Source organism: Symphalangus syndactylus, chromosome 21 (assembly GCF_028878055.3).
Source record: "Symphalangus syndactylus isolate Jambi chromosome 21, NHGRI_mSymSyn1-v2.1_pri, whole genome shotgun sequence".
NCBI classification, from domain to species: domain Eukaryota; kingdom Metazoa; phylum Chordata; class Mammalia; order Primates; family Hylobatidae; genus Symphalangus; species Symphalangus syndactylus.
Genome location: NC_072443.2, coordinates 38,169,719 through 38,193,747, shown reverse-complemented (window position 1 = coordinate 38,193,747; position 24,029 = coordinate 38,169,719). Strand labels below are relative to the sequence as shown.

The 24,029-nt window shown below is 38.0% G+C and overlaps 1 protein-coding gene and 1 long non-coding RNA gene across 23 annotated transcripts in view; one reads left to right on the top strand and one right to left on the bottom strand.

Annotated features, from left to right (window-relative positions):
* The window catches only part of LOC129471625 (uncharacterized), a 19,050-nt gene extending 8,537 nt beyond the window's left edge, over window positions 1-10,513 (bottom strand). The window contains exon 1 of the long non-coding RNA XR_008653669.2: window positions 10,430-10,513. This is a non-coding gene — a long non-coding RNA (uncharacterized lncRNA). The remainder of the gene's footprint in view (window positions 1-10,429) is intronic.
* Window positions 1-24,029, top strand: part of ZBTB20 (zinc finger and BTB domain containing 20) — an 833,136-nt gene extending 809,107 nt beyond the window's left edge. For all 22 annotated transcript variants that reach the window (XM_063630087.1, XM_063630085.1, XM_063630084.1 and 19 more), the window contains one exon: window positions 551-24,029. In XM_063630087.1, coding sequence (XP_063486157.1) covers window positions 551-972 — 422 coding nt within the window. In that variant the 3' untranslated portion in view covers window positions 973-24,029. The remainder of the gene's footprint in view (window positions 1-550) is intronic.

Genomic DNA, 24,029 nt, shown 5'->3' with positions numbered 1-24,029 from the left:
ATTTTCCAAACTCACAATCAACACATAGGTGTGTTTCTTAGACTACTAGAAGTGGGGACTTTCCCCAAGGAACCAAGCTATAGTGACCAATATCCTTAGTTCTCAAGGATTCTAGAGCACCCCATGTCTCCAAAGATCTTTCTTTTCTCTTATTTCTTCTATTTGTTTGATAATGTTAATGGGAAACACTAAATCCCCTAATCAGGACACTGAAAGTGACCCCCTTCAAAAGTAGCCCTCCCTTTTCCACGGAGTGACCTTGAAGACTTTTAGTGGGGAATATCTGGTAGCTTTCCAAGAAAGCCATTTTATGGCATAGGGAAATGGAAAACAAAACTGTCCTGGCGTCACCACAAAGCAAAATTTCTCTGCACATGAGAGGCTAGGAGGGCCTGGATTTTTCCAATCAAGGATGATCCGTTAAGCAATCAGATTTTATTTTTTAATTGTTTTGTTTTTCTTTTTTGTTGTCTTGTTTTTCTGTCCTTCATTCTCCATCCCTTGCTATGTCTCGCTCTGTCCTGCTTGCTGTCTCTTCCTACATCAACAGGTGAGAAGCCCCACCAATGCAGCATCTGTTGGCGCTCCTTCTCCTTAAAGGATTACCTTATCAAGCACATGGTGACACACACAGGAGTGAGGGCATACCAGTGTAGTATCTGCAACAAGCGCTTCACCCAGAAGAGCTCCCTCAACGTGCACATGCGCCTCCACCGGGGAGAGAAGTCCTACGAGTGCTACATCTGCAAAAAGAAGTTCTCTCACAAGACCCTCCTGGAGCGACACGTGGCCCTGCACAGTGCCAGCAATGGGACCCCCCCTGCAGGCACACCCCCAGGTGCCCGCGCTGGCCCCACAGGCGTGGTGGCCTGCACGGAGGGGACCACTTACGTCTGCTCCGTCTGCCCAGCAAAGTTTGACCAAATCGAGCAGTTCAACGACCACATGAGGATGCATGTGTCTGACGGATAAGTAGTATCTTTCTCTCTTTCTTATGAACAAAACAAAACAACAACAAAAAACAGACAAACAAAAAAGCTATGGCACTAGAATTTAAGAAATGTTTTGGTTTCATTTTTACTTTCTGGTTTTGTTTTTGTTTCGTTTCATTTTGTACTACATGAAGAACTGTTTTTTGCCTGCTGGTACATTACATTTCCGGAGGCTTGGGTGAATAATAGTTTTCCCAGTCTCCCTCGGATGGTGGCCTTAAGGCCTGGTAGTGCTTCAAGAGGTCCACTGGTTGGATCTCTAGCTACTGGCCTCTAAATACAACCCTTCTTTACAAAAAAATCTTTTAAAAAAAAAGTAAAAAAAAAAAAAAAAAAAAATTCCACTTGTGAAGAGCACTACAAAAAAATATATAACAAAATCTAAAAGGCCTACTGTCTTTAAGTACACCGCTTGCAGTGTTTCAGTGGACATTTTCACAATTCTGGCCGCTTGGACTTCACAGTAACCAGTTAAAACTGTGGAATATCACTTCTGGTTGAAAACCCAGAGGAAAGGCCCTGCTGTTTTACACCTACCACATTGTCTGATTTCATAAAAGGGCTGTGGGGGTGGGAAGGGCAGTGGGTTCGGTGGTGTGGGAAAGAAAGACAAATGGCAGGCTTCTTCCCCAGATTCTGCCCGGGTCCACACACCCTGGCCCACCTTCTCCATATCCCCCTCTTGCAGCAGAAGCCAGGAAGACTTGGACAAGCAACAAGCAACAGTGGCTATCGTATTTATTCAGTGTCTTCGCTGAGCCACAGCCTCAGCACAATCAAGAGGGACTTTCATGAAAGGCAGGAATGCAGATAAAACAAAGATATCAGAAATTTGCACCTATGTTTCTAGGTACAAGAGAAGGATTATTTCCAACAATCTTTGCAAAAAAAAAAAAGTGTCAGGATATATTCTTGTGGAAGAGAAAAAGAAAGAGAAATGGAGGGTGGGGGGAACAATAAAAAGTTCTTGAGGCTTTTTTAATTCAAAATTTTATAGAGGGGCAAAAGTGACGTTTACCAGATAGAATGCTGATTTTTTTAATATATTTACAACAGTATTTGTGTAAAAAAAAAACAAAAAAAGTGAAATTGTTAAAAGTAATTTTTTTCATTTTGGTTTTGCATACACTGCCACCAATTCCTTCTCTTTTATTTTATTTCACACACATATATATATTTTTTGGTAAGTCAAGACTGTTAAGGTTAGCGATACTGCTTCCAGGTAGAAAGAATAAAAGGCAACTAAAGTTATATTTGAAAGAGAGGAAGGATATTTTCTTCATATTTTTTTTAATTTTTCTTAATTTTTATTATTTTAAGTATTGCCTGGGTTGATGAGGGCCTCTGTGGCCAGCCCATCCCTGCTGTAATTTGAATTGCTGCTTTGTATTTTGATATGTAGTTCCTTGACTTTAGCAAGCTTAAGTTGCCCCACTGAATAATTTTTTCAACTGATTCATCTAGAATTCTGTTCTTTTTCATGGAAGAGACTTTATCTTTCAGAAAGAGATTGCTTGCTTCTCCAAAATTTCATTGAGATCTTACAATTCTAGAATTTCTATTGACTTTACTTTTTTTCTTGGTGAAACACTAGTAGTCTAGAAGTCTTGATAAATGGGGTCTTTTCTTTTGTGATCAGCCAGGAAGAGGAGTTCACAAAACTCTGCCATAGCTCCTCACCCTTCCCAACTACAAAGAGCATCATTATGAGAAGCCTGTTACAGATCAAGATGCATTGATGCCAAAATTACTTTTTTCCTTTCAGATATCACCTTCTGACTGTTTCCACCATGGTTAAGAGGGCTAAATAAGATGATCATTCTTTAGATGATGAATTAACCCTTGCTTCTTGGAAAGGTTTTAGGGAAATTAACAAAAAAATTCCCAGATGCCAACAGCCACCATTCAAAAGACCACCAATCTATTGCATCATACCAGATGCCACTCTCTCTTCCTAGTAGGGATTTCTCTCCTCGGTCCTGATCAAGGTATTATAATAGTGACATTTCCATTATAGACAGTGTCCTGAAGGGATTCCAGCTGAAATATAGGAATTCTTAAACCTAGCTGAAACTCCCAAAGTGATTTCATTGCTGGGCATATTTTAACATACTTAGGGGAAAGCAAATCTTTAAACAAAGCAAAACACCAAACTACAGTTTTAAAAAGAAGAAAGGAGAGAGTATTTTAGTTTCAAAATTACATTACATTTTAATTTAATTTTCCTTCTAATTTTCCTGTCAGCATTTTATTTACAAAAACTGTGCAGCAAACGAGGGAAAATCTTCCAACACAAACAACTCTGTAATGACTAAATTGATTTTATTCATATATTTTAGACATTTGGTTAACTTGGATCTTTTTCACAAGTTCTTTGTGATGCTTTGTAAGGTTAGTGTAACTGAAGTGTTTGTGAGTTTGATTTGGTCCCACAGTGCTTAATTCAGTGGATATTTTGCTAGAAGTTTTAATGTAAACTTGGGTGGTTAACTGACTATTGAGTAAAACCTATTGTGATTTCTAAGAGGAGTCCTACCAAGAACTGTGTGTCCAAAACTGACCGGTTTTAACAGTTAGTGAGGAACAGCTTCCGAGATATTATGTAAGTTCATTTTTCTATTGCTAATTTTGTTTTTTAAAATAGCAGTGTTGTAAGACTAGTATTTCCACTTACCACCAATAGAGGGAGCGTTAGTTAATTAACTATGTCATGGAATTGTTTTGAAATTTTGGAAAACAAGTGATTCCACCCATAAAATGAGAAGAGAAGATTGACCTTAAGAAAAAAACTCTTAAAGCTGGAAGACAATGACATGAAATCACTCAATACATGTTACAAATGAAAGAAAGGCCAAAAGCCACTTTAAAATATTTTTAACTGTTTCACAGTAGATTTGAAAGTGTCTTTGTTCAAATTTAGCAAAGTAGGAAGAATTTTCACTAATACCTCCTGAAAAGTTGATCTTAGGTGCCATTATGGGCCACATGTAGCTTTCTGTTTCTCAAATCTGAGAGAGACCCATTTGCCTTAATGCTGATTTGCCATGTAAAATGCTAAGCAATTGGGTTAGAATTCACCTTTTCTTTTGGTAGAACATGTAGAGAAAAAGCTGCAGGTGACGTGAAACCCTGAGGAGTCTATCATCCTTTCCCTGTAAAGGAAGTGTCTCTTAAAAAAAGGGAGGGGGGAGGAGGTGGAGGATCCCTAAAGAATTCTTAATGAGGTGATATAATCATTGTAGTCCATGACAAATAGACCAGCCAGGTTTGCATAGCAGTAGACATATTCCTACTGTATGTTTATCCTTCCCAAACATGTCACATTCTAAAATAGTTGACAAATTATTTTGTGGAAAGAGGAAGAAGCTGGATCGGAGTGGGAGATCTAATCTGGAGGAGCAAAGAGGTAGTTGTTTATTGCTATGTTCCTGGCCCATCAAATGGCCACTTTCCAAACTGACCCACATTTTAGGAAATAAACCAATCTGGACCTGTTTCAAAAGGATAGAGATGCTTTTAGATTGTCAATTCTCACTTTTAAGTTAAACAATCACAAATATCTTTAGAAATAGGGAAAGACATTTGCTTCAAAATCAGAGAATGAGTGTGGATCTTTTTAATTTTTTTTTGTTTCAAGTCCTACAGTCATCTTACATTTAGACCTTCATGGTAGGGTGATATGAGTGCTAAAAAAATTTCTTTCTAGTAGCCAGGAAACAGATAGATAAGATAAAGGCAAATGTTCCAGATTTAAGACTTCTTCGGATGAGTACAAGGAAGAGAGAAATAGTATGGAAAGGACATTTTTTAGCAGTTTATAATTTTAAAATGGAATTTGCCAAACAAGGGAAAGGGAAAAAAGTCAAAGGGGAATTTTTATCTCAAGATATTTAGACATGGTTTATAAAAAAATAATATTTTCTGACACTAAAAGCATTGGTATTATCTCAGCATCATGGGCAATTTTTCCTTATTAAATGCCAATATTTGTACAAAAAAGGCCCCCAAATGTGTGAAATATAATCCTAAAAAAGAAAATAATTGGAACACATGGATCTGATACAACTCTACACAGGGGGAAAAACTGAGGAACAAGCTAAGCAAAGAAAAAAAAATCTGAAATGAAAAAAATCTCTGTATCAAAATGGTTTCCTGTATCTTTTAATTGAGAGGTAAACTTTAGCTCCTAATAACAGTTTTATAGACTGTTCTCTTCTCAAATTCCTAATGCTTTGAATCTATTTGTGCCATGATTAAGTGTGCTGGATAATTTCCTGCTCATATTCTAGCTGCAGTTCATTCCTAGTCATCTTAGAGATCATAGTAGCTCTTGGCCTTAGAAAGACTTGGGTTTGCTGTGTTTAAGAGTCATAAGGGTTTTATTTTGTATCACCAAAATATTCAATAAGTTCCCAAAATACTCTTTTTCAACCCATGAACAGTAAGAATTTGTGAATTCTGATAATGAAAAGAGAAAAGTTTTCCTCCAGGTATGTTTGTTTCACATTCAGTCCTAAAGCCTTGAGCTATGTGTACTTCCCTCACACAAGCACACCAGCTGTCTGTGCTCTGCCTGCCCCCAAAACTCAATGTTTTCTCTCAGCACAGAAGTCAAAAATGAGGTATGCCCCTTATAAAACCCCTTCGATTCCTGAGAAAACCTAATAAAGCCTTATGTCGCTTCCTTGTTGGGGCTCCTCCACAATGCTCCCAACACCTGTGACCCCTAGGAAAACAGGGAGCAAGGTAGATCTGGCCAGGAGTCACCGGATATACACCCATTCTGGAGCTTTCCTCTGTTGTTCTAGAAGATGTTATTTGATTAGTTGGGGCTGGGAGCAGGGGATATATGATTTTGCGGAAAAGGTATCAGATAGTCAAATCAGGTCTGCCTCTGCTATAGCCAGTGTGCTGCTGCATCAAAAGGGAACAAAAGGAAGGTACAATGTAAGAGCAGACACAACCTGAGATACCCTTGAGATTTAGGAGAACAGGAGGGTGCCCTTTCTGTTGTGACCTGACTCTTAAGAGAAATCTTCTAAAAGAATTCTTTAATTTGGTAATGAGTTGAAGTCCAGGGTAATGGAAGCTCTAGGGCAGAGAACAAAAGAATTGCAAAATGGATTCAGCACCAAACAATGCTAAACCAAGAAACATCCAATCACAAAACTAGGAAGTTTGGCAAGAAGTGGTTAGAGAAATCTCTGGGCTTTTCCATCGGTAGGGTCGACAGACTCTCTTTTCAGTGATTTCTGGCTCTGAGAAACCTCTTTACTCACTAGAAAAGAACTTTATTTAAATGGCCAATTTTGTTCCTCAGAAAAAGAAATTAAAAAAAAAAGAAAAATAGGATACTGAAGACAGAACCATGTGACTTGGTGACAAACAAAAGGAAGGGTGCACTAGAATTTCAATAGGCTCCCTAATTCCATAGAAAAAGCAAAGCAACCCAATGCCTCCTGAGCCTGCAGTGCATGAAGAGAGTGCTTGAGCTGACCCAGCCACCAGGCCTTCTGAGGCTAGACATAACTTCCCACTGGAACAGCAGCAGCCTCTTTCCCCTCTTTGTGTTTTCATGAAGAAAACGGCTGTTCTCTTAGGTACCCAGGAAATAGATTACATGGGGCAAACTTTCAAAAGCAACCTCTACCCTGGTGCTCAGGCTACATATAGAGGCAGAAAAGGGGCATGGAAGAGCCCTTGCTCTTGAGAGAGAGTATTTTCATAGTCCCAAGGGCTTTCTGTGTAGAGTTGCTATTTCTGCTATCACTTAAACCTTTACAAGAAAAAAGGCTGTGGTGACTCAGTGTTCCTGTAAATTCAGAATGTGGAAACTACTAATCCAAAGCATCATTTCTAGCACTGAGTATCAAGACGATTAGCCTGACCAAAATATTCCAAAGACTTTTCTAAGTCTCTGAAGATTTTTTTTTCTCCTTGAACACTGAGTCTATAGCCATCAGCAATGTACCTTAGCAGATCCCCGGGAATGGTTATGGAATAGTAGGGCTTGTTTCCATCCTTTTTAGAGTGAAGAGGTAGCAAATTAGGGCTACATGGTGTGGGTTCTTTTTCAGAACTATGTATTTTCTCCTCACTGCATGATGGGTAAAAATGCCCTGGGTTGAAACGAGAAACATCGTCTTTCCACACCACTGACTAAAACACCTGCCATTCCAGTGGTTTCTTTAGGCTCCACCTTTTGCTCCATAAACTGTAGACTTTCAGACTGAAATCTAATCTTAAGTGACCTCAATTAAGGTATTTTCACAAAAGGCTACTTATAGTATAGCATTATTGCCTTAAATCAGAAAGCCCTGGGAAGAGGATAAAAGATATAGAAATGAGAAGGCTCTGAAGTTATAGGCATTTCTTGCTGTTTAATAGTTACATTATCACAAAAATAAGCCCTATTCGTGATTGAGGACTATAGAAATAGTGACTTCTTGGGGAGGCACCAAACTTTTCTAGAACTGGCCACTCTCAGATAGCGGCTGCTATTTCCTATTCTATTTCAGTGATGTAGGTTGGGGCTGAATGTAAAATAGACATCATATTACTAAATAGAACCCTATAAAATGCAATCACAGGTGCCTGGGAATACTAGTTTTAAACATTTCCTTAATAAGGAGAACAATCCCAGCAAAAAGCTTTCTTTCTCTATAGAGTGTATATCTCTAAACTTTTTTTTCCTCAGTTTTAGAGAACATCTCTTTTATCTGGTGGTTCTTTGTTTGAATGCAGACTCATAACTTTCAAGTCTCCAGTGCAAGAGCATAATCTACAGATCACAGGCAAAATCTAGCCACAGTCCTGAGAGTCCAGGCTTCTGGGATGCCCAGTGAGGGTATAAAAGTCACTACTAACCCTCTTTCAAATTCAGAGGTTTCTTTGGTTTAGAATGCCTCAGTGAGATTTTGATACATCCAAGAGAGAGAAAAAAAAAAAAAAAAAAAAAAAAACCTTGGGGGCATCTGTTTCTACTAGTATTGCAACAGTTGTTATTACCCAGCAAAATCATTGCAATTTATATGTAGATTCTAGTAATGAAAGAGTCTTAACCCATCCGGTATGTCACCACTGCTGTCCAAAATGTCTATAAATGAGTATACATTGTTTATACATGTGCACACACAGTGTGAGCTTCCCTCAGCACAAAACTGTTTCACATTCATATTGCCCAGTGACAACAAGATACATTTTTGAACTTCTGGTTAGGAGTCGAAGGTCTGACATATCTCACATATCTGCTTATGCTTTGTTGCCTTAGTTGGGCGCATCAATATCTGATGAGACTTTAGGGCATTCTGAAGGAGCCCAACCATCAGTAATTTCTATGTATCCCTTTCATGAGAAACTTGAATATGCTTATGTGGAGTAGAGTGCATTTAACAAACTCTACGGTTCTATTGGATTTATTGACATGTGTGTGCATGTGTGTGTTTCTGTATATACTTATTGTCATCTGGAAGTGTGTGTGCCCCCCAAATGAAGCACACACAGGCAGAGGTCCTCGTGCATAGATACAGTTGCCTCTTCCCACCATTGTGTTTAAGACTTGTGGCTCCCTTCCCAGGAAGCAGTCACCTGCCCACTCTGTTGCTTTTTGTAATGTTTCAGAATTGGGAGAAACAAATGCAGCTTGTTGAATCCACAGCAAACCCACAGGGACAGGCTGTTTTCCTCCATAATAAGGTATAACAGAAGTCTTCAACTGGTGAGCAGACAAGAGGGAGCAGCAGTCCAGGGCATCTCCCCAGGTCTCCTGGAGGTGGGGCGGTGGGGGTGGGGACCAACGCCAGGCAGGCAAAGCCCACACAAACTTTGGCCTGAGCCATCCCATAGCTCAAAGGTCTTCATTCCTTTCCTCTATGCAATGCAGTGTGCGCACACACACACGTACACACACACGTAAATTTTATTCTCAAACTAAAGCTTCCTAATTCTGCCTGTACTCACAAGATATCATCATAATTCACAAACTGTGTCTCCTGAAACCAATGTGGCCTTTGCCAAAGTCTTTCCAGGAGTGGGTTGTTTACCATGTCTAGCAAACCAATAGACTACTAGGGGGAATATTTTTTGGTAATCTCTAGGAATTGATTGCTCTTGCCCATCTCAAACATTGAAGTAGAATGCCACTCTGGTATAATGTACTGAATGAATGGACTCTGAAGGCTTGGTGGCCTGGAATTCAGGATTCAGTTTTCTCACTCCCATGCCCTTCTTTTACTAGATGGTTTGTTATTTTTATGACTTGTAGATTATTTCTGCTTTACAGAAGTCAGAAGACATTTTCTTTCCTCTTCTATTCTGGTGACTTTTCCCCTTCCCCTGTTAAGTAAGGCTACTTACAGTTGCAACTTTTTTGTCGTTATTACTTTTTAAAATGTATATTGTTTTTCTATATCCAAAAGAAGTCTGTGACTGTAACCATAGGTATTTCTTTTTACTGGAAAAACAATTAGTTGTTTCGGTTTTTTTTTTTCTTTTAATTAACAGTACTAGTGACTTTGTGAAAGAATATGAGTTACTATTTAGGTATGCTTACTTAAGTACAATACACTACATTGCAGTATTTCTGAAACCTAGGACATACACATTATATATAACAACTCTATATTGAAATATATATTACATTATATTCATTTTAACTTTTGAATCTGCCTATGATCATGAGTTGATTGAAATATTATGTCTTTGCATATATCACCCATCACCAACCTGCTGCAGTTAATCTGGTGCATTTAGTAATAATCATTACTGCTCTAATTTGCTTTTTATATTATCAGCTTCAGTATTGTCTTTAGAGGATTTTAGAATTTTTTAAAGCTCAGATTTAGCAAATGTAGGAAAGTGAAAACTTTTTTTGAAACTTTTTTGTTGGTGTGACTAATACAAAGAGGTTCATATTCAAAGCGATCTTGTTTAGCTGACCCATTCAATATCTGAAGAACAAAAGAGGTGCATGTGAATGTATCTGTGATCTCCCCCTGTAGGACTGTCACTGTCTATATTTGCTTTTAAAAATATGACCAAGGGGCTACTTAAGTGCCACATGATCTGACCAACAATAACAGGCTGCATTTCAAAGGGCCAGTCTTCTGAAAAGCATAAGACAGTGAATTACCTAGTTGTCCCCACTGTATTCTCAAACATTCATTTTAATACTGGTTCTTTACTACTTTCTTTTTTCAATACGCTTAGAATTATTTTAACTAGTCTTCAACCTTTCCCTGGAGGCAGCTTGGCAATAATAGTGTTCATTTTCCTGGGAGTTTTTTTTCAAAAAAACTAAAACCAGAGTTTCAGGAACTCTTTATCCACAGAGGCTAATAGAAATAGAATTTGGAAATATCTATCTGATACATTTTTAAATCTGAGGGATCCATAAAATGGTGGCTCTTGGGTATCCAGCCCTCAGGATCTCCATTTACCTGTTAAAGTGAGGATTTGGTGCCTTTCTTCTTTAGTTGGGCCATCAAGGAAACTTCAGAAATCAGGCATCCCGTCTTCCTATACAATAAATATTTTCAGATCATATTTTCAGATAAAAGAGTTTCTTCAGCTTCCCTCAGCTATTCAACCCAACGCATGGAAAGCCTCAGTTGAATAAACTTTTCCACCATCCTGGGTGCCTGAAACTAGTGTCCTTCTTCACTTCTACATTGAGGACAAAATGAAGTCAGCTTTTTAAAACCTCAGTATAAAAGACCTCCTCACACTCACACTGGTCCAATATGAAGACTTCTCAGCTTGAACACTGGGGAATTCCTTCCTTTCATCTTTCCTAATAGATTGTTGCTTTCTAATCCCATCCCATTCTGCTGTGCCTCTCCAGCAAGTCCCTTTTCACCTTAGCCAAGCTCCCTGCGATGCTCTCCAGTTGTGAAGCCTTGTATTCACTAAGGAACTGCGTACTCTTAGTCTGCTTTGAAAGGGCTAATGTCTAGTGTAATGGCAAAATTACCAATCTGTTCTCCAAAGTGTTCCAGCAGATATATTTCTACTAGACATAATTGTGAATTGACTGTTAGTGAGGCTGTTTCTTCTCTAATGATCACGTAATATCCAAATTATATCAACTTCATTATTTCCCTCTTTCGTTTTCCTAACCCTTTCCCTTTATTTCTTGTTTCTCTTGAAGACTACTTCAAATTACCTATTCGTCTTCATTACTGCCCCCAAAACTCTAATAATTGTGACCCCTAACTGTTCGTTTCTCTTCCTTTCTCCACCCCACTCTGAACATCCTTCTTTAAGCTTTATTTAATGAAAGAACACTAAAGTGAGTGAGTTCATAAACTTGAGAGTCGTAGGCAGAGTGAAGCATGTCTTCATTTTAGCTTCAGAGTTTAAAAGTTATCAATATTCTTTTGAGAGTGGGAGGACCTGAGTCAGAGTTTTAAATGTCAACTGTACTAGCTGAGGTCATTAATTCCCCTTACCTTCACATTTGGCCAAAGATGAAGAGAAAAATATTTTCTGTTTTTTTTAAAATACCACAGTGTTCAGGTTCTTGATATGAGTAAACCACTTTTGACGGAGAAAAAAAAAAATCATTAATGTTGACGGTTTCCACTAGTCAAATTACTTGTTTATCAGACTTTACATTATAGGAACCTAAAGAAAAGAGTAATATTTCAAAATAATTTTGATAACTGTTCAAGGCTTAGTGAGCTCTTCTCAAACAAGAAAAGCCACATCCACTTGAACACATTGTAGGAAAAATTAGGAAGAATTTTTTTATTTATTGTCTTTTGGAAAAAAAAAAATCATTGATTGGTTTAGAACTTTGAGCAGTAACTTAGTAATGGATGAAAAGATCCATAAAGTTTTGAAAGTGTCTGTTTTTGCCACCAGAGATTGCCTAAACATAAACTTAATATATACTTAAATAAAATAATAACAGAGCTAAATAGATACCTAAAGAGCCATGCAGTGCACTCCCCAGCACCTAAATACTCCGCATATAATTTGGTTGTCATGTTAGATCTCACTGCAATGGATTATCCTGTCTGGTCACCAGAGCATTGCCCAAAAGACTGACTGATACCATTCTGGGTGTATCCCTTTCAGGATGCTTATAATGTCACATTCACAACAACTTTGTAACACAGTCTTTCCTGACTTCTGGTCCAATATTCTTGCCATGATACCACATCGCCTCTCAGCTTTAATGAAGACAAGTCCTGTGACATTTAGAGTACTATGTGGTTTTGAGTGCATAGGCGGTATGCTTTCAGTTCTTGCTTTACCCTTTGACAAAAACAATCAACATTTAATATCAGAAATGTATTTTTATTTGACTTGAGACTTGACCTAGCTTTTAATCAAACCAGTTTATAACATCAACTCACACCACAGAGAACAATGAAATAGATAGCAGTTTTGAAAGCCTTTATGAGGCATGCATCCAGTAGGAAAACAACATCTCTTAAAGGCAATATTTACATTGCTTAGGACTGTGATCTTCACTTGGAATGTTCTCCCAATCAATCCTATATCCTTCTTTTTCTTTGTCCATTCTAACTCCTGGTATTTTTTTTTTTTCTTAAAGTACTCTTTATCTAAAGTAATCCTCTCCTTAGGCACTGGCTTCCAAAGGAAGAAAGACTCTTTTAAATCCTAAAATGCTATCATTTAAAGTATAATATGGAGGAGGAGAGGCTCTGGTTCTGATAGATCTTACTTGGTCCTCAATCTGGGATGCCTTCTTGACACTGTTCTTTCTAGTTCCCCAAGAAGTATTCCAACAACAAGACCCAGAATTTCTCACCACAACCTCTGTGTTAGTCTCAGATTAATGTCTAAATCCTGTTTGATATTCTAGAGACTCCAAGGTGTGAATTTATTATTGCTTATGAGCTTCCTGTCTTTCCAAGCTGACACCTGTCAGGAGCATCAATAGCCCTAACAGTAACTAATGCATCAAAATAATAGACAGAAACACTATAGTATATATTTGTGAGGATAGGAAGATTTTTTTTTCTTCTTTTCTCCATCAAAAGCTTGCTTCGCTCCCCTCTCCCTCTGCAACACACACACACACACAATGCATTTCAGAAAGTCTGCATCTTATTTTACAGATATGTAGCTCTAGAATTTACAGATATAGCTTAGGAAATGTTCTGAGATTGAGGCTGGTAGCAAACAAGTTTATTTTCTGCACTGGACTTCAGGATAAGTGTGCATAGATGCAATTCCTTCAAAGAAAGTGAAACATGGTAGAGCAAAGGGATAATACTTTCACACATTCAAACAGTTGTTTGCTATCTACAAACCTTGATTTAAGCATAATTATTACTTTTTAGAAATCTGAAACTGGAGGAATGTGTATTTTAGTAAGGTTTGTTTGTTGATTTATTTGTTTCCCTTTCTCTCTTTCTTCTCAAGATAGTAAAGGATTTTAATTTCTTAATTTGATACTGTCCGCGGACAGTCAAATAACTGCTCACCCTTACTGTATTATTTTCCCCTGAGAAAGAAAAGCCTTCCATCCTACCATGAAGGAATTTTTCCTCCACAAAAATCTTATCTTCCATTTCAAATAGCACTCATGAGCTTTTAAGAGAGAAATTCTCTCTTTGCTTTGAGGATAGAATAGTTAAAACAAAAACCTGTTCCTTGAGAAAGAAACCCTATTTACCTAAACTAACAGGTCTGGGGCCAAAGAATAGATATTTTTTTATTGATTGCAGACGAAGACCATGCATTTTGTACTACAAATCCTTATTGCCTCCTCAAATCCTTTTTGGAATAAGGCTGGAAATAAATTAGTTTAATTAAATTCTTTGGGTATTTCTAATTAATATCTACTGCAAGATACCCAGGAAAGAAAAGGAAGGGGTGCTGCTAAAATGCCAAAATCAATTGATCTGTTGATTTTTGTCATTGTAGTTGTTGCTTTTATAGCCATTTCAAGACTGTATGTGTTCATGAAGTCTTAAGTAGAGAAACATCTGTTTCCCCATTGCTTCTCTCTCCTTCCCCACACCCCTGCACCTGCCCCAACCCCAGGCACTAGAGGGGACAGTAACAGAGGAAGATTGGCACTGCATTGCCAGTACTTCACCCATCTATACCCCTCCACCACAAAAGAAGGAAAAAACAAATTAGAAACTATTTTTTAAAAAAAGGAAATTGTAGTACTTCATTTGAAAGCATACTGTTTTCAACTCAACTCAGTTAACAGATAGCCTGACAACGTTTTTGTAACCTGTCTTTTGTGCTGTGATTGACATTCTTGTCTCAATCTTTAAAATAATTGCAATTTCAATTAAGTGAACAGAGAAGAACAAAGAGAGGGAACAGGACAATGTGATGGGACCAAATTTGATACAGGTCTGGATTCCTAAAGCCAGTTGTCAAGGTTACCAGAGAAAGTTAGCACTACTCACCCCTTGTCGTTCTTGCCTGTCTCTCATTATTACAATTCAAAGAATTAGTAAGGTAACTATACTTCTTTGTGATTAAAGATTTCTCTTCATGCTGCCAAACACATCTAGAGAAATTGTAGAAGCTCCTGACTTGTATACCTAATGTGCTGTCCGGGCACAAGAGGAGTGTACAGAGAGATCACTGAAAATAAAATAATAGTTCAAATTTGAGATAAGATTTTCCTGTAGTTCAAAGTGCTTTATGCATGTTCACAACTAGGGGAATCTTTGAAAACAAAGGCTAGTTACTCTGCTCTTGCTCTCCTTGGGACAAACTTTAATTTGGAACCAGCTGTAGATTTGTAGGCGAAAATTCTCAAAGGTATTTTCAGCTGCTAAACTTCTTCTTTAGGCCCACTGATTTGAACCTCAGTTTTCCTGAGGAGCCTATTGAGATATAAATTAAGGGTAATTTGCATATATCTAATTAAAATTGTTCCTGCACTATTGTTGAAAGAATTATGGTTTTCAGAGTAGATGAAAGCAGGATGTCTTAGTAATCTTCATCATGGCAAACAAAGATGAGAAGCTGATATGATAGAGAAAATCTATGGTAACTTGATATTTTAAGGTAATTTGAGTGTGCTGACCCCACTATGCTTAATTCCTTTGTTCCCACAATCTATTTTAAACTACACTTTGATTCTCTTGAGACTTATAGCATGCATGTGTGGGTATGAGCAGACAAGCAGACGTACCTTTGGAGGGTACGTCTGAAGAGACAGATTCCTGATGATGATCAAATACAAATCATTTTTCCAGAATCACTCAATATTGCCACATCCCAAACTAATTCTAGACTAATCTTAAGAAAGAAGTAAGCTCCTTAAGAAATCCTACTATGAATGTTTTTTCTTCTTATGAAATAACACAAGAAGAGGTACAATGCAGACTCTTAATTTTGCTGTAATAATTCACTTTTATATTTAATAATTATACTTCTGTGTGAGTGTGTCACTGAGCTATTTGTACCAATTTTCAATTGATCATTCTGAGAGGGGCCTTGAGAATTTCTGTATATGTGTATGTATATCTGTATTTATGTGTAGTCAGAAAAAAAAGAGAATAGGAGACTAATGAGGTGAGGGAAAAAGTGATCAATGTAGAAAAGTGAGTGCTCCTAGTGTACCTATTTATGTTATGTAAGGTGGCTGCTGCCTGTAGCCCTTGAGGAATAGCTGATTGCACTATTCAAAAATAAAAGCCCAGCACTGTTAAATTTAGGACCATGTTTCAAGAAACAGGAAAGCTTTATCTTTTTCTGAACCCATTCCCCTTAGCATCAGAGCCATCTGACATGATGAAAACTATTAAGTAAAAACCACTACTGACCTTTACATTAAATGGCTGTTTTCCTCTTCTAAATAATAACCTTTATTTTAACTAGACTACTTCCTTTTATTTTCTGCCTATTGGCTTAATGTTTTACTGAAAATACATAGGTGCATGCTAGTTTCTCTACTTTGAGCTGAAACAAACAGGAGCAACAAAAGAGATGACTCACCTAAGTGTGAGATAGACTGAATTTCCCACTTTTGTAGCACTGGTAACCTTTGTAAGAGCTGTTTAGAGTTGAGCTTTGGGTTATAATAGGGCTTTTTTTGCACTAAATATGACTGCACTGCATTGCACTACTGAAATGTACTTACTTGTGCTGGGAGAGAGTGTGTTATGCATGGGAAAGAAAAAGGCAAGTTATGGAAGTAGGAGCATCATTAAAATGCAGTTATTTTCATCATGCTTGATCTTAGCAGGGTTGGTGAGAATCTGTGGAATCTCTGTCAACTCTTGATCAGGCCTAGGAACTGCCATGCTGATAGGATCTGTTTTCTTATTGTAAAGAAGCTGAGTTAGTACAGCAAATTAAGAACATTTAAGAAAAAGTTTACCCAATCTTGTTTCCGACTGAGCTCTCAGTAAGAGTTTTAATAGTGAAGAAGCCAACTGATATGATGTAGGAGTCTTTGTCTTGGCCTACTCCACAAAGCCCCTTGCTTGTGCACATTTTAGTGTGGCAGAGGGCAGTAGGATGTGCTCCTTTCAAAAACGCATAGCCTTGTCCATATTGGAATTACCCTTTCAGCCTGATTATGCTTCTCCATCCCTGGGTGAAACCTAGATCAGGCTAACCAAAGAGGAAGGCCATGCATGTGGTAAAGTCCTTTAAGATGACAGATAGGGAACAGTGCAATAAACACTGAAAACCAGTGAAATGAAAGGTTTATTTCAAAACAAGCTAGGCCAACTTGGACATTGGAGGATGGATTAGAACATACTAGCTGCTCCATCATAGACTATGCTTACTAAGCAGAAGACCTTAATAGTGCCTAAAAGTTTAGTTTTGAAATTGGTTTTTTTCCTAACTTTTCTTTGTTAAATTTATTTTTGTTATCTTTTTTAATCTTAGAAGTAATCAGAGTTTGACAGCTCTTTATTAACTGTTAATAAAAGAATCTTTCATCACAGGATAAGCAATAGATTGTGTGGGAAATAATAACACAAGAGTAAAGATGCTGAAGGACTCTTCCAGAATCCAAAGTGACAGTTTTGAAGGTTCTGGCACAGTAGGAAAGGATCACAACCCATATAAATGGCTAATGTTGAATTTCTCTGAACACTATCACATGTGGGGAATCAATTTGGAAAACTCTCAATTGAGGCCTATTTCCTAAGATTACAACATTGATAACCTGTCTTTTTCTCTCTCTTCTTTACTATCCGTCCAAGTCTACTATTCCAAGTTTAAATATTGTTCAGAAAGTTGTCAGCCTTGTTAGTCAGAAAAACTCCATTTAGAGCCATCCAAACTAGCATAAGAAATTCCTTAAGCACTCAAAGCATTATCTCTGTTTTAAATAAGAAACTAAATCCAGAGCTTTTAACAGGTACTTAGAAATAGGTATTGGGTAATCACTAAGAGGACATTGACTGCACCAAACCAAAGCTATAGAAAGAAATGATTGACTTTTTAAAATATATTCACATTAACTGTCCTAGGATACTTCTCTTGAGGCTTTGGGAAACTTCTTCCTTGAAATTTGCATATCCACTCCAGTTCTGTCACCAAAGATTTTAATCTTGAGAGCCCAATTTCCTCTCTCTCAGAAAAAAAGTACTACAACAGGCTCAAGGGATACGCTTTGGTGGTCAAGGGATCACACTTTGGTTTTCCTTCTGTTAACAATGGTATTTACAGGAGACCTTGTCATCAGAGGACGTACTGAACTATCTTTATGACATTGGATTTGATCAGAGGTTTAAAAAATAGAAAAAAAAAACAACACTACTTGACACTGTAAATGATCTTTAATAGAGTCATGACCTGGAGACTGATGGAGAGAAAGAAACTTCCATGGAAGAGAGTGAGCTAAATCATTTAGAACCAAACAAAGGTCACTGATGAAACACAGGGCAGCATGTACACAGTGCAGATCAGGGTTCTGTATGGCCAGAGCCAACAGCAGTGACCGGTGGGAGAGTCAGACAACTGGCCAATGAATTCAAGTATTGAAAAAGCTACAGTCTGGGTTTTGTTGTGATTGCTGGAGTGGTTGAAACGCCCATGCCCATGGCAAGGAAAATGCTTGGAGGCTGATCTGTTGTGATAGTGCCTTTCTTGTCGTAGTGAGTACTAGATTAGTAATTTATTCAGTTACGCTTTTCTGGACCATTGCCTCCAGTCTTCTGAGGAGGTTTGAAGGGATAGTATCCACTTAGGATGAAGGGACAGGATATTACTCTGGAATGCTGTGATTTGATGATATTTGCACTAGATTCTAAACTCTCCTTTAAACTGGAGCAACTGACTGAGAGAAAAACCAAGGACAGCTCAAAGTTAAAAGAAACCAAAAGCAGTATTTTCTGACAGATACCATTTCTTTTTCTTCTTTTTTTTTTTTTCCTGGAAGAAAACTTCACACTAGTTGGCTACTGAGCTCAACTCTTACGAGTTCTTTTTCTTTATTTTTTGTTTCCATATGGAACCATCTGTGTGAATTAGTCATCAGTTAGGTATAGTTAATGTAAAGAGCCCCTGCCATTGAAAGTTTGCACACCTTCTCTGCTTTATTGAAGGCAAGGACCAGTGAGCAGTGGTAGCAGGGGAGGGACCCTCCAGAACCACCCAGCCCTCCAGGAGGCCAATAAGCATGGATATCATGTCAGGAGCTGAGCTGACATATATTTACTCAGAGGACATTGGGGTCTGTAGCTAATCCTAAAGAATGCTCCACAACAGAAGGAAACCAATGCATTGTAGAAAACAAAAGGAGATGGTGCCCGAAGTCTGCCTGTTTCTCTTCTCTTTTCTTTCCCATCTCACCACCATGTCCTCTCTAACAGAATTATATTTCATCTCATATATTATATGTTACTAGAAAAGTCATTTGGTTCCTTGATTTCTCTCTTTATCAGTGGGCTGGAAATTCCTCCAAATTAAATACAAATACCAGTAGCAGCTCACCTGTGTCCAGCCAGTTTCTCAAATGCTGTCCACCTGGTCTTACTGTCCACCTAACATAACTTGGAGGCTTTGGCTGGCTCAACCACCTGTTCACTTTATTTTGTTTCCATTTCCATTTGAACTTGAAGTGAGGCTATGGAAAGGTGGAAATCATGGGCAAGGTTTGGAGGCTGCAATTCTAGGGCATAGCTTGTCAGGAGTTTATATTATCTAAAATATATCTTTCTATACCCCTTTTCATTTTAATCTGTTGCCCTGATTATAATTTCTTTACATTTGTGGTTATTTTTATAAGAATAGAGTCCATTTGCTATGTCTATTTGAGTACTTTTTTTCTATTGTCCCCACATGGATGCAGTACCAACCTGTTAATGAAATATCTTTTTATTATATTATTAATATGTAATTCTACTGTAGACCAAAAATATAAAAACAAATTTGTTCATTTTAAAGATATAAAGAACTAGGGAGTAAAAGATTAAAAGTTGAAGGAAAAGACAGAGGAGCAGTGGTTAACTATGTTGAGTTAGAAATCTAAGAGTAGCCTTACCTGTTTTTTAACCAGTGCTTGCCAATCATACCATAGTTGGAATTATGTAGTCTTGGCTCCTTCATGCTTATGTTCTATAATTCTTGTTTGTCCATTTGTTTTCTTTGATGTAATTGAGGTTGCACATCATGCTATTCTTGGCAATGCCTGATTCTATTGTATTGTACTTTTGTTAGTCATTTCCTTTAGAAAGATGGGGGGAAACGTTTATTTCTTCTTTTAATTTAAAATTTGTTTAATGCACTGGAAATAAAATTGGACACATTTCACTGTTTAAAAAATCAGAAACAAAACAAAGCAAAACCATGAGGGAAAAAACCAGCAAATAGGCAACAGGGGAAAAAAGCTATGAAAAAAATATATTTGTACTGAATACACATACAAACTACATCCCACATGAAAGATTAATATCATCAAGTAAGAAAAATACATAGTTTAAACTACAACGCTGAAAATATAAAAGGAACCTGGTAGTTCAATGAGGGTAGAGAAAACAGAGCATTCCTCTGAGAGCAGAGATCTTGTCATTATTGCAATTAATGCCCAAACATGTTAAATGTGGAAGAAAGTATGGAGGAAATAACCCCAGCCTTCCTCATACCTCTGGATTTCCACATTACCTTTTAACTTATGCTTGAGCTCCCTTTTGAGAAAAAATATTTAAAAACAAATTTGCTATGTAACAAATTTGTGTGTGTGTGTGTGTGTGTGTATATATACACACTATATATATATATGTATATGAGAAAGTGGTTTGTCAAGATGTATGTGTACAGTACACACATGGACACGCTTCAGTCCTCTGACTTCCCATGTGCTACTTCATGTGTTTCTCTTCTCATGAGGATTTGCAATGGATAGTTGTAAAACCTGGGGACTGTCAGTGACTCATTGGTATCAGCATATGCTAAAGAAGCTCTTGAATTCAATCTTGAAACCTGATCTCCCTTCTTCAACATTCCCCAATACCAAACTGGCCCGTTTACCCATACAAATGCACAGTAAAGGGAAGAACAGCGGTATTTTTCCTCAACTGACTCTATCATTTGTTTAATGTTTGCTGGTTTTTTTTCTGGTTTTGTTTCGTTTTAGAGCAGGGGTGGGAGTGGATGTAACTTCACAATCCTAATACAGTAAATGTTTTGCATCTTCCATGTTTTATGCAAAAACAGACATTTAAATCAATAAATAATTGTGCCCTAGACTGAAAGTTAATGTTTAGGAGAGGAAAAAAATTGTTGGAATTTTTTCTACATTTTTTTGTGAAGAATCTTTTTTGGAAAGGAAGGATACATATTTTTGTTGTGTAATATTTTCTATTTTTGAATGCATTTTATTGGTACAAGACTGTTTTTTTGGTGAAGACATTATTTAAAAAAAAAAAAGAAAAAAACTAATCGAAAAGTTTGCCCTTAAGGATATGCTGCAGTTTTGAGGTTAAAAAAAAATAACTGATTCAAGATGCGTGTTAAAAGTTGGGATTATATTGTTGTTTTTGTAATTGTTACAAGAAGAAGTTTGTACCCACTGCTGTTTATTTTGTTTCAGATGAGTAAGTAAAGGGATTGTTCTTGTTTTATTCTTTTTTTAGAGAAAAAAACTATTTATGAAATGTCAAAAACACTGGACTGTGAGTTTAAGTGTGGAAGCATTTTACCACCCTGTGTCTTCAACCAATTATGGGAAACCCCTTTTCTCTTCCCCCTACCCCCCGCCTTAGCCTTGCCAAATGAGAAAAATATAACAGCTGTCAGATGATCAAAGCCACCGAAGCCCTGCTTTAATTTTTATGGTTTGAAAAAGTTGGAAAACCAAAGTTAAATTTGTTTCTGAAATCCTGCTGTGCGTTGCCCTTTTTTGTATGACACAGCCAGGCTCTGCCTCTCTATCTCAAATCATTGCCTTCTTAGGGACTGGGGGCCAACCTGATGCAAAGAGAGGCATAAAGGTGGTGAGCCTGAGAGTTGAGGTCTCACGAAGTAAAATGTGAGTGGGACTTCACCTTCTCAGTGGGCAACCACACTTTCCCATCCTGAAATGAGGCTGCCAATAGAGCACACTGCTAACACTGCCAGAGAAGAGCACGCCTCCCGTCTCCTTCACCCTCTGCTTCTGAGACCCTCCTGTTACTGTTATCATCGTTCTCTAGCATGGCTCTGCCTTTCTCAGCAGCCCACATTCCATGGATGGGAGCAGCGGGGCAGGGACCCAAAGGAGGGAAATGGCTGTGGGTGGTGTGAAGGCCCCCCAGCCCTCAGGAAGGTGGGGCAAGGGACCACTGAGCACAAGGGATCTTGCCCACCTCCTCTTTGACTCTGTGGATTGTCCATCCATCTGCTCACTGTGAAGATGGAGAGGCAGTGCCCTAAGGCTGTTCAATAGCTTTTCCATATTTTTTCAACATTGAAAAAATAATTTTTAAAAACTGTGATTTTTTTAAAAAAATCATTTGGCTGGAGGGAAGGGAAAAGGGAAACACCAAAAGCTGTACCATGATGAACTGGAGATATTTAACTGGGGCACTTTCTAGACCAAGACAAACAAACTCCTTTCTGGACTCTAAAGCAGCCGAATCTTGAGACTGTCAATGACAGAAAGCTGAAGAGAGGCCTCTATTTCTTCCTTTCTCCTTTCTTCTGTCTAAAAACTCTCTCTTGTTCCCATTTTCCAGCTTCCCTTGGACTACTGCCCCAGTGGCCCCTTGGACTCGCATTTCATGTATGCGAGCACACACACACACACACAAACTTGCAAAATACCATTTTTCTTAAGGATTGTGGGACCGAATAATATCATGTGCCTTCATCTTTTCCTTTTATAGTTAGATGAACCTCCTCCTCTTTACAATTTTTAAAAAAAAATGATAGGGGAGGTTGAAGTGTTAGTGGAAGATTTGGGCATCGTTTGAGAAGTAACTTTTGTTTAGCACATTCCCCCTAAACATTGAACACAAACATTTCAACCCCTTCATGACACTCTTTGGACATTTAAAGCATTGAGTAACCATGTACATGACAGCCTAAATCCATTTGATTTCAGAGCATTTCCTGAACATTCTATTTCATAGACTTCTTTGATTTTTTCAAAAATGAGGTGAGCAATGGCAAGCAGCCTTGTTCTCCCAATTTGGTGCTTTTGCTTTTGGTGTGGGGTGGGGAAGGGGGGTTGGGGGGGGTGTGGGTGTGTTTAGAAAAAAGGTGCATTCCTGAAGATCTCTGGTGCTGAAGGGCCTCGAGTTCCTTTCAAAGACTGTATTTGACACACTTTAGGTACACACAAACGAATGGTATCACATGCAATATTTTAATGGAGCAATGGGAGAGGCTCTTTGAAATGGGGTTTGCATCTTTTTGTAACATTTTGATTTCTCTGGTGCCTTATTCCTACTTGATGCTGGCACTCACATACCCACAAGAAGCTGACTCAGAAGTCAGCCTTAGGCGTGGGGACATATGGGTGATGTTTGAGCATGCAGGGCCCATGGGGAGTTTGGTGTCAGCTGGTGGAGAAGGGACTAGATGGCATCTCTTAGCCAAGGCCAACAGGAACTGCACAAGTCCATTATAGTCAAAGTTAGCAATTTTGATACGTAAACACAATACTTCCTTCTTCTTCATCTGAGCTTTCCTTCCTTCTTCCTTTTCTATCTCTACCTTCTCATAAAGGTGCTGCTGTTGCTGCTAAGGTGCCCAGAGTCCAGAATGTCCATTAATCACTCAGGCACAAGCCTGGCACTGCCACGTCAGCCCCCAGCTTGACCAAACCCAGGTTTCTCTTGCTTGGGGCTGAGAACTGTCAGATTTTTCTCATCAAAAATGTTTTCCAAGGAATCAGTGGATTACAGTTTTTCTGCATTGAAAATGCACTTTAAAAAATAAATTAAAGCTCCAGACTGTTTAAAATATACAGAGGGAGCAGGGGAAAGTTAAGCATGTGCTAGTGTCTGAACCCAGTTCAGTTTATCTCCAGTTGAAACCATATACACTATATTATGTATAAATGTATACACACTTCCTATATGTATCCACATATATATAGTGTATATATTATACATGTATAGGTGTGTATATGTGCATATATACACACATGCACATAAAAAAATCAGATGCTCATTACAAATCCAGATGCTCATTACAGAACCAGATGCTACACAAACAGCAGCAGAGGAAACAAGGTTGGACTCTTGCAACAGATCACAAAAAATAAAAACAGCTACTTGCAGTGACTTTGGTCATTTCTGTATGTTCATAAAGAATGGATTGTAACAAGGAAAAAAAGGAACAGTGTTAGTGAAAAAGGAAAAATGGGCGAAACCATCTTGATCCGATGCGAATGCAGTAATGTTCTATATCATTTCATCAGTTATTTCTTTTAGTCATGTTGATTTGATTTCAGTTTCTGGCTATGAAAAACATTTTTAAACTCAAGTGACCCACAACAAACTGAACAAAACTACTACAGTGAAAGCCCTTTTCAGTGAAAGACGTCAGAAACCTCAAAACCCTTGGCCTGACTCAGAACTACCATGTGAAAATCAGTACTCTCTTAATGTTTGAAATAAAAACTGAAAAAAAAAAAAAAAAAAA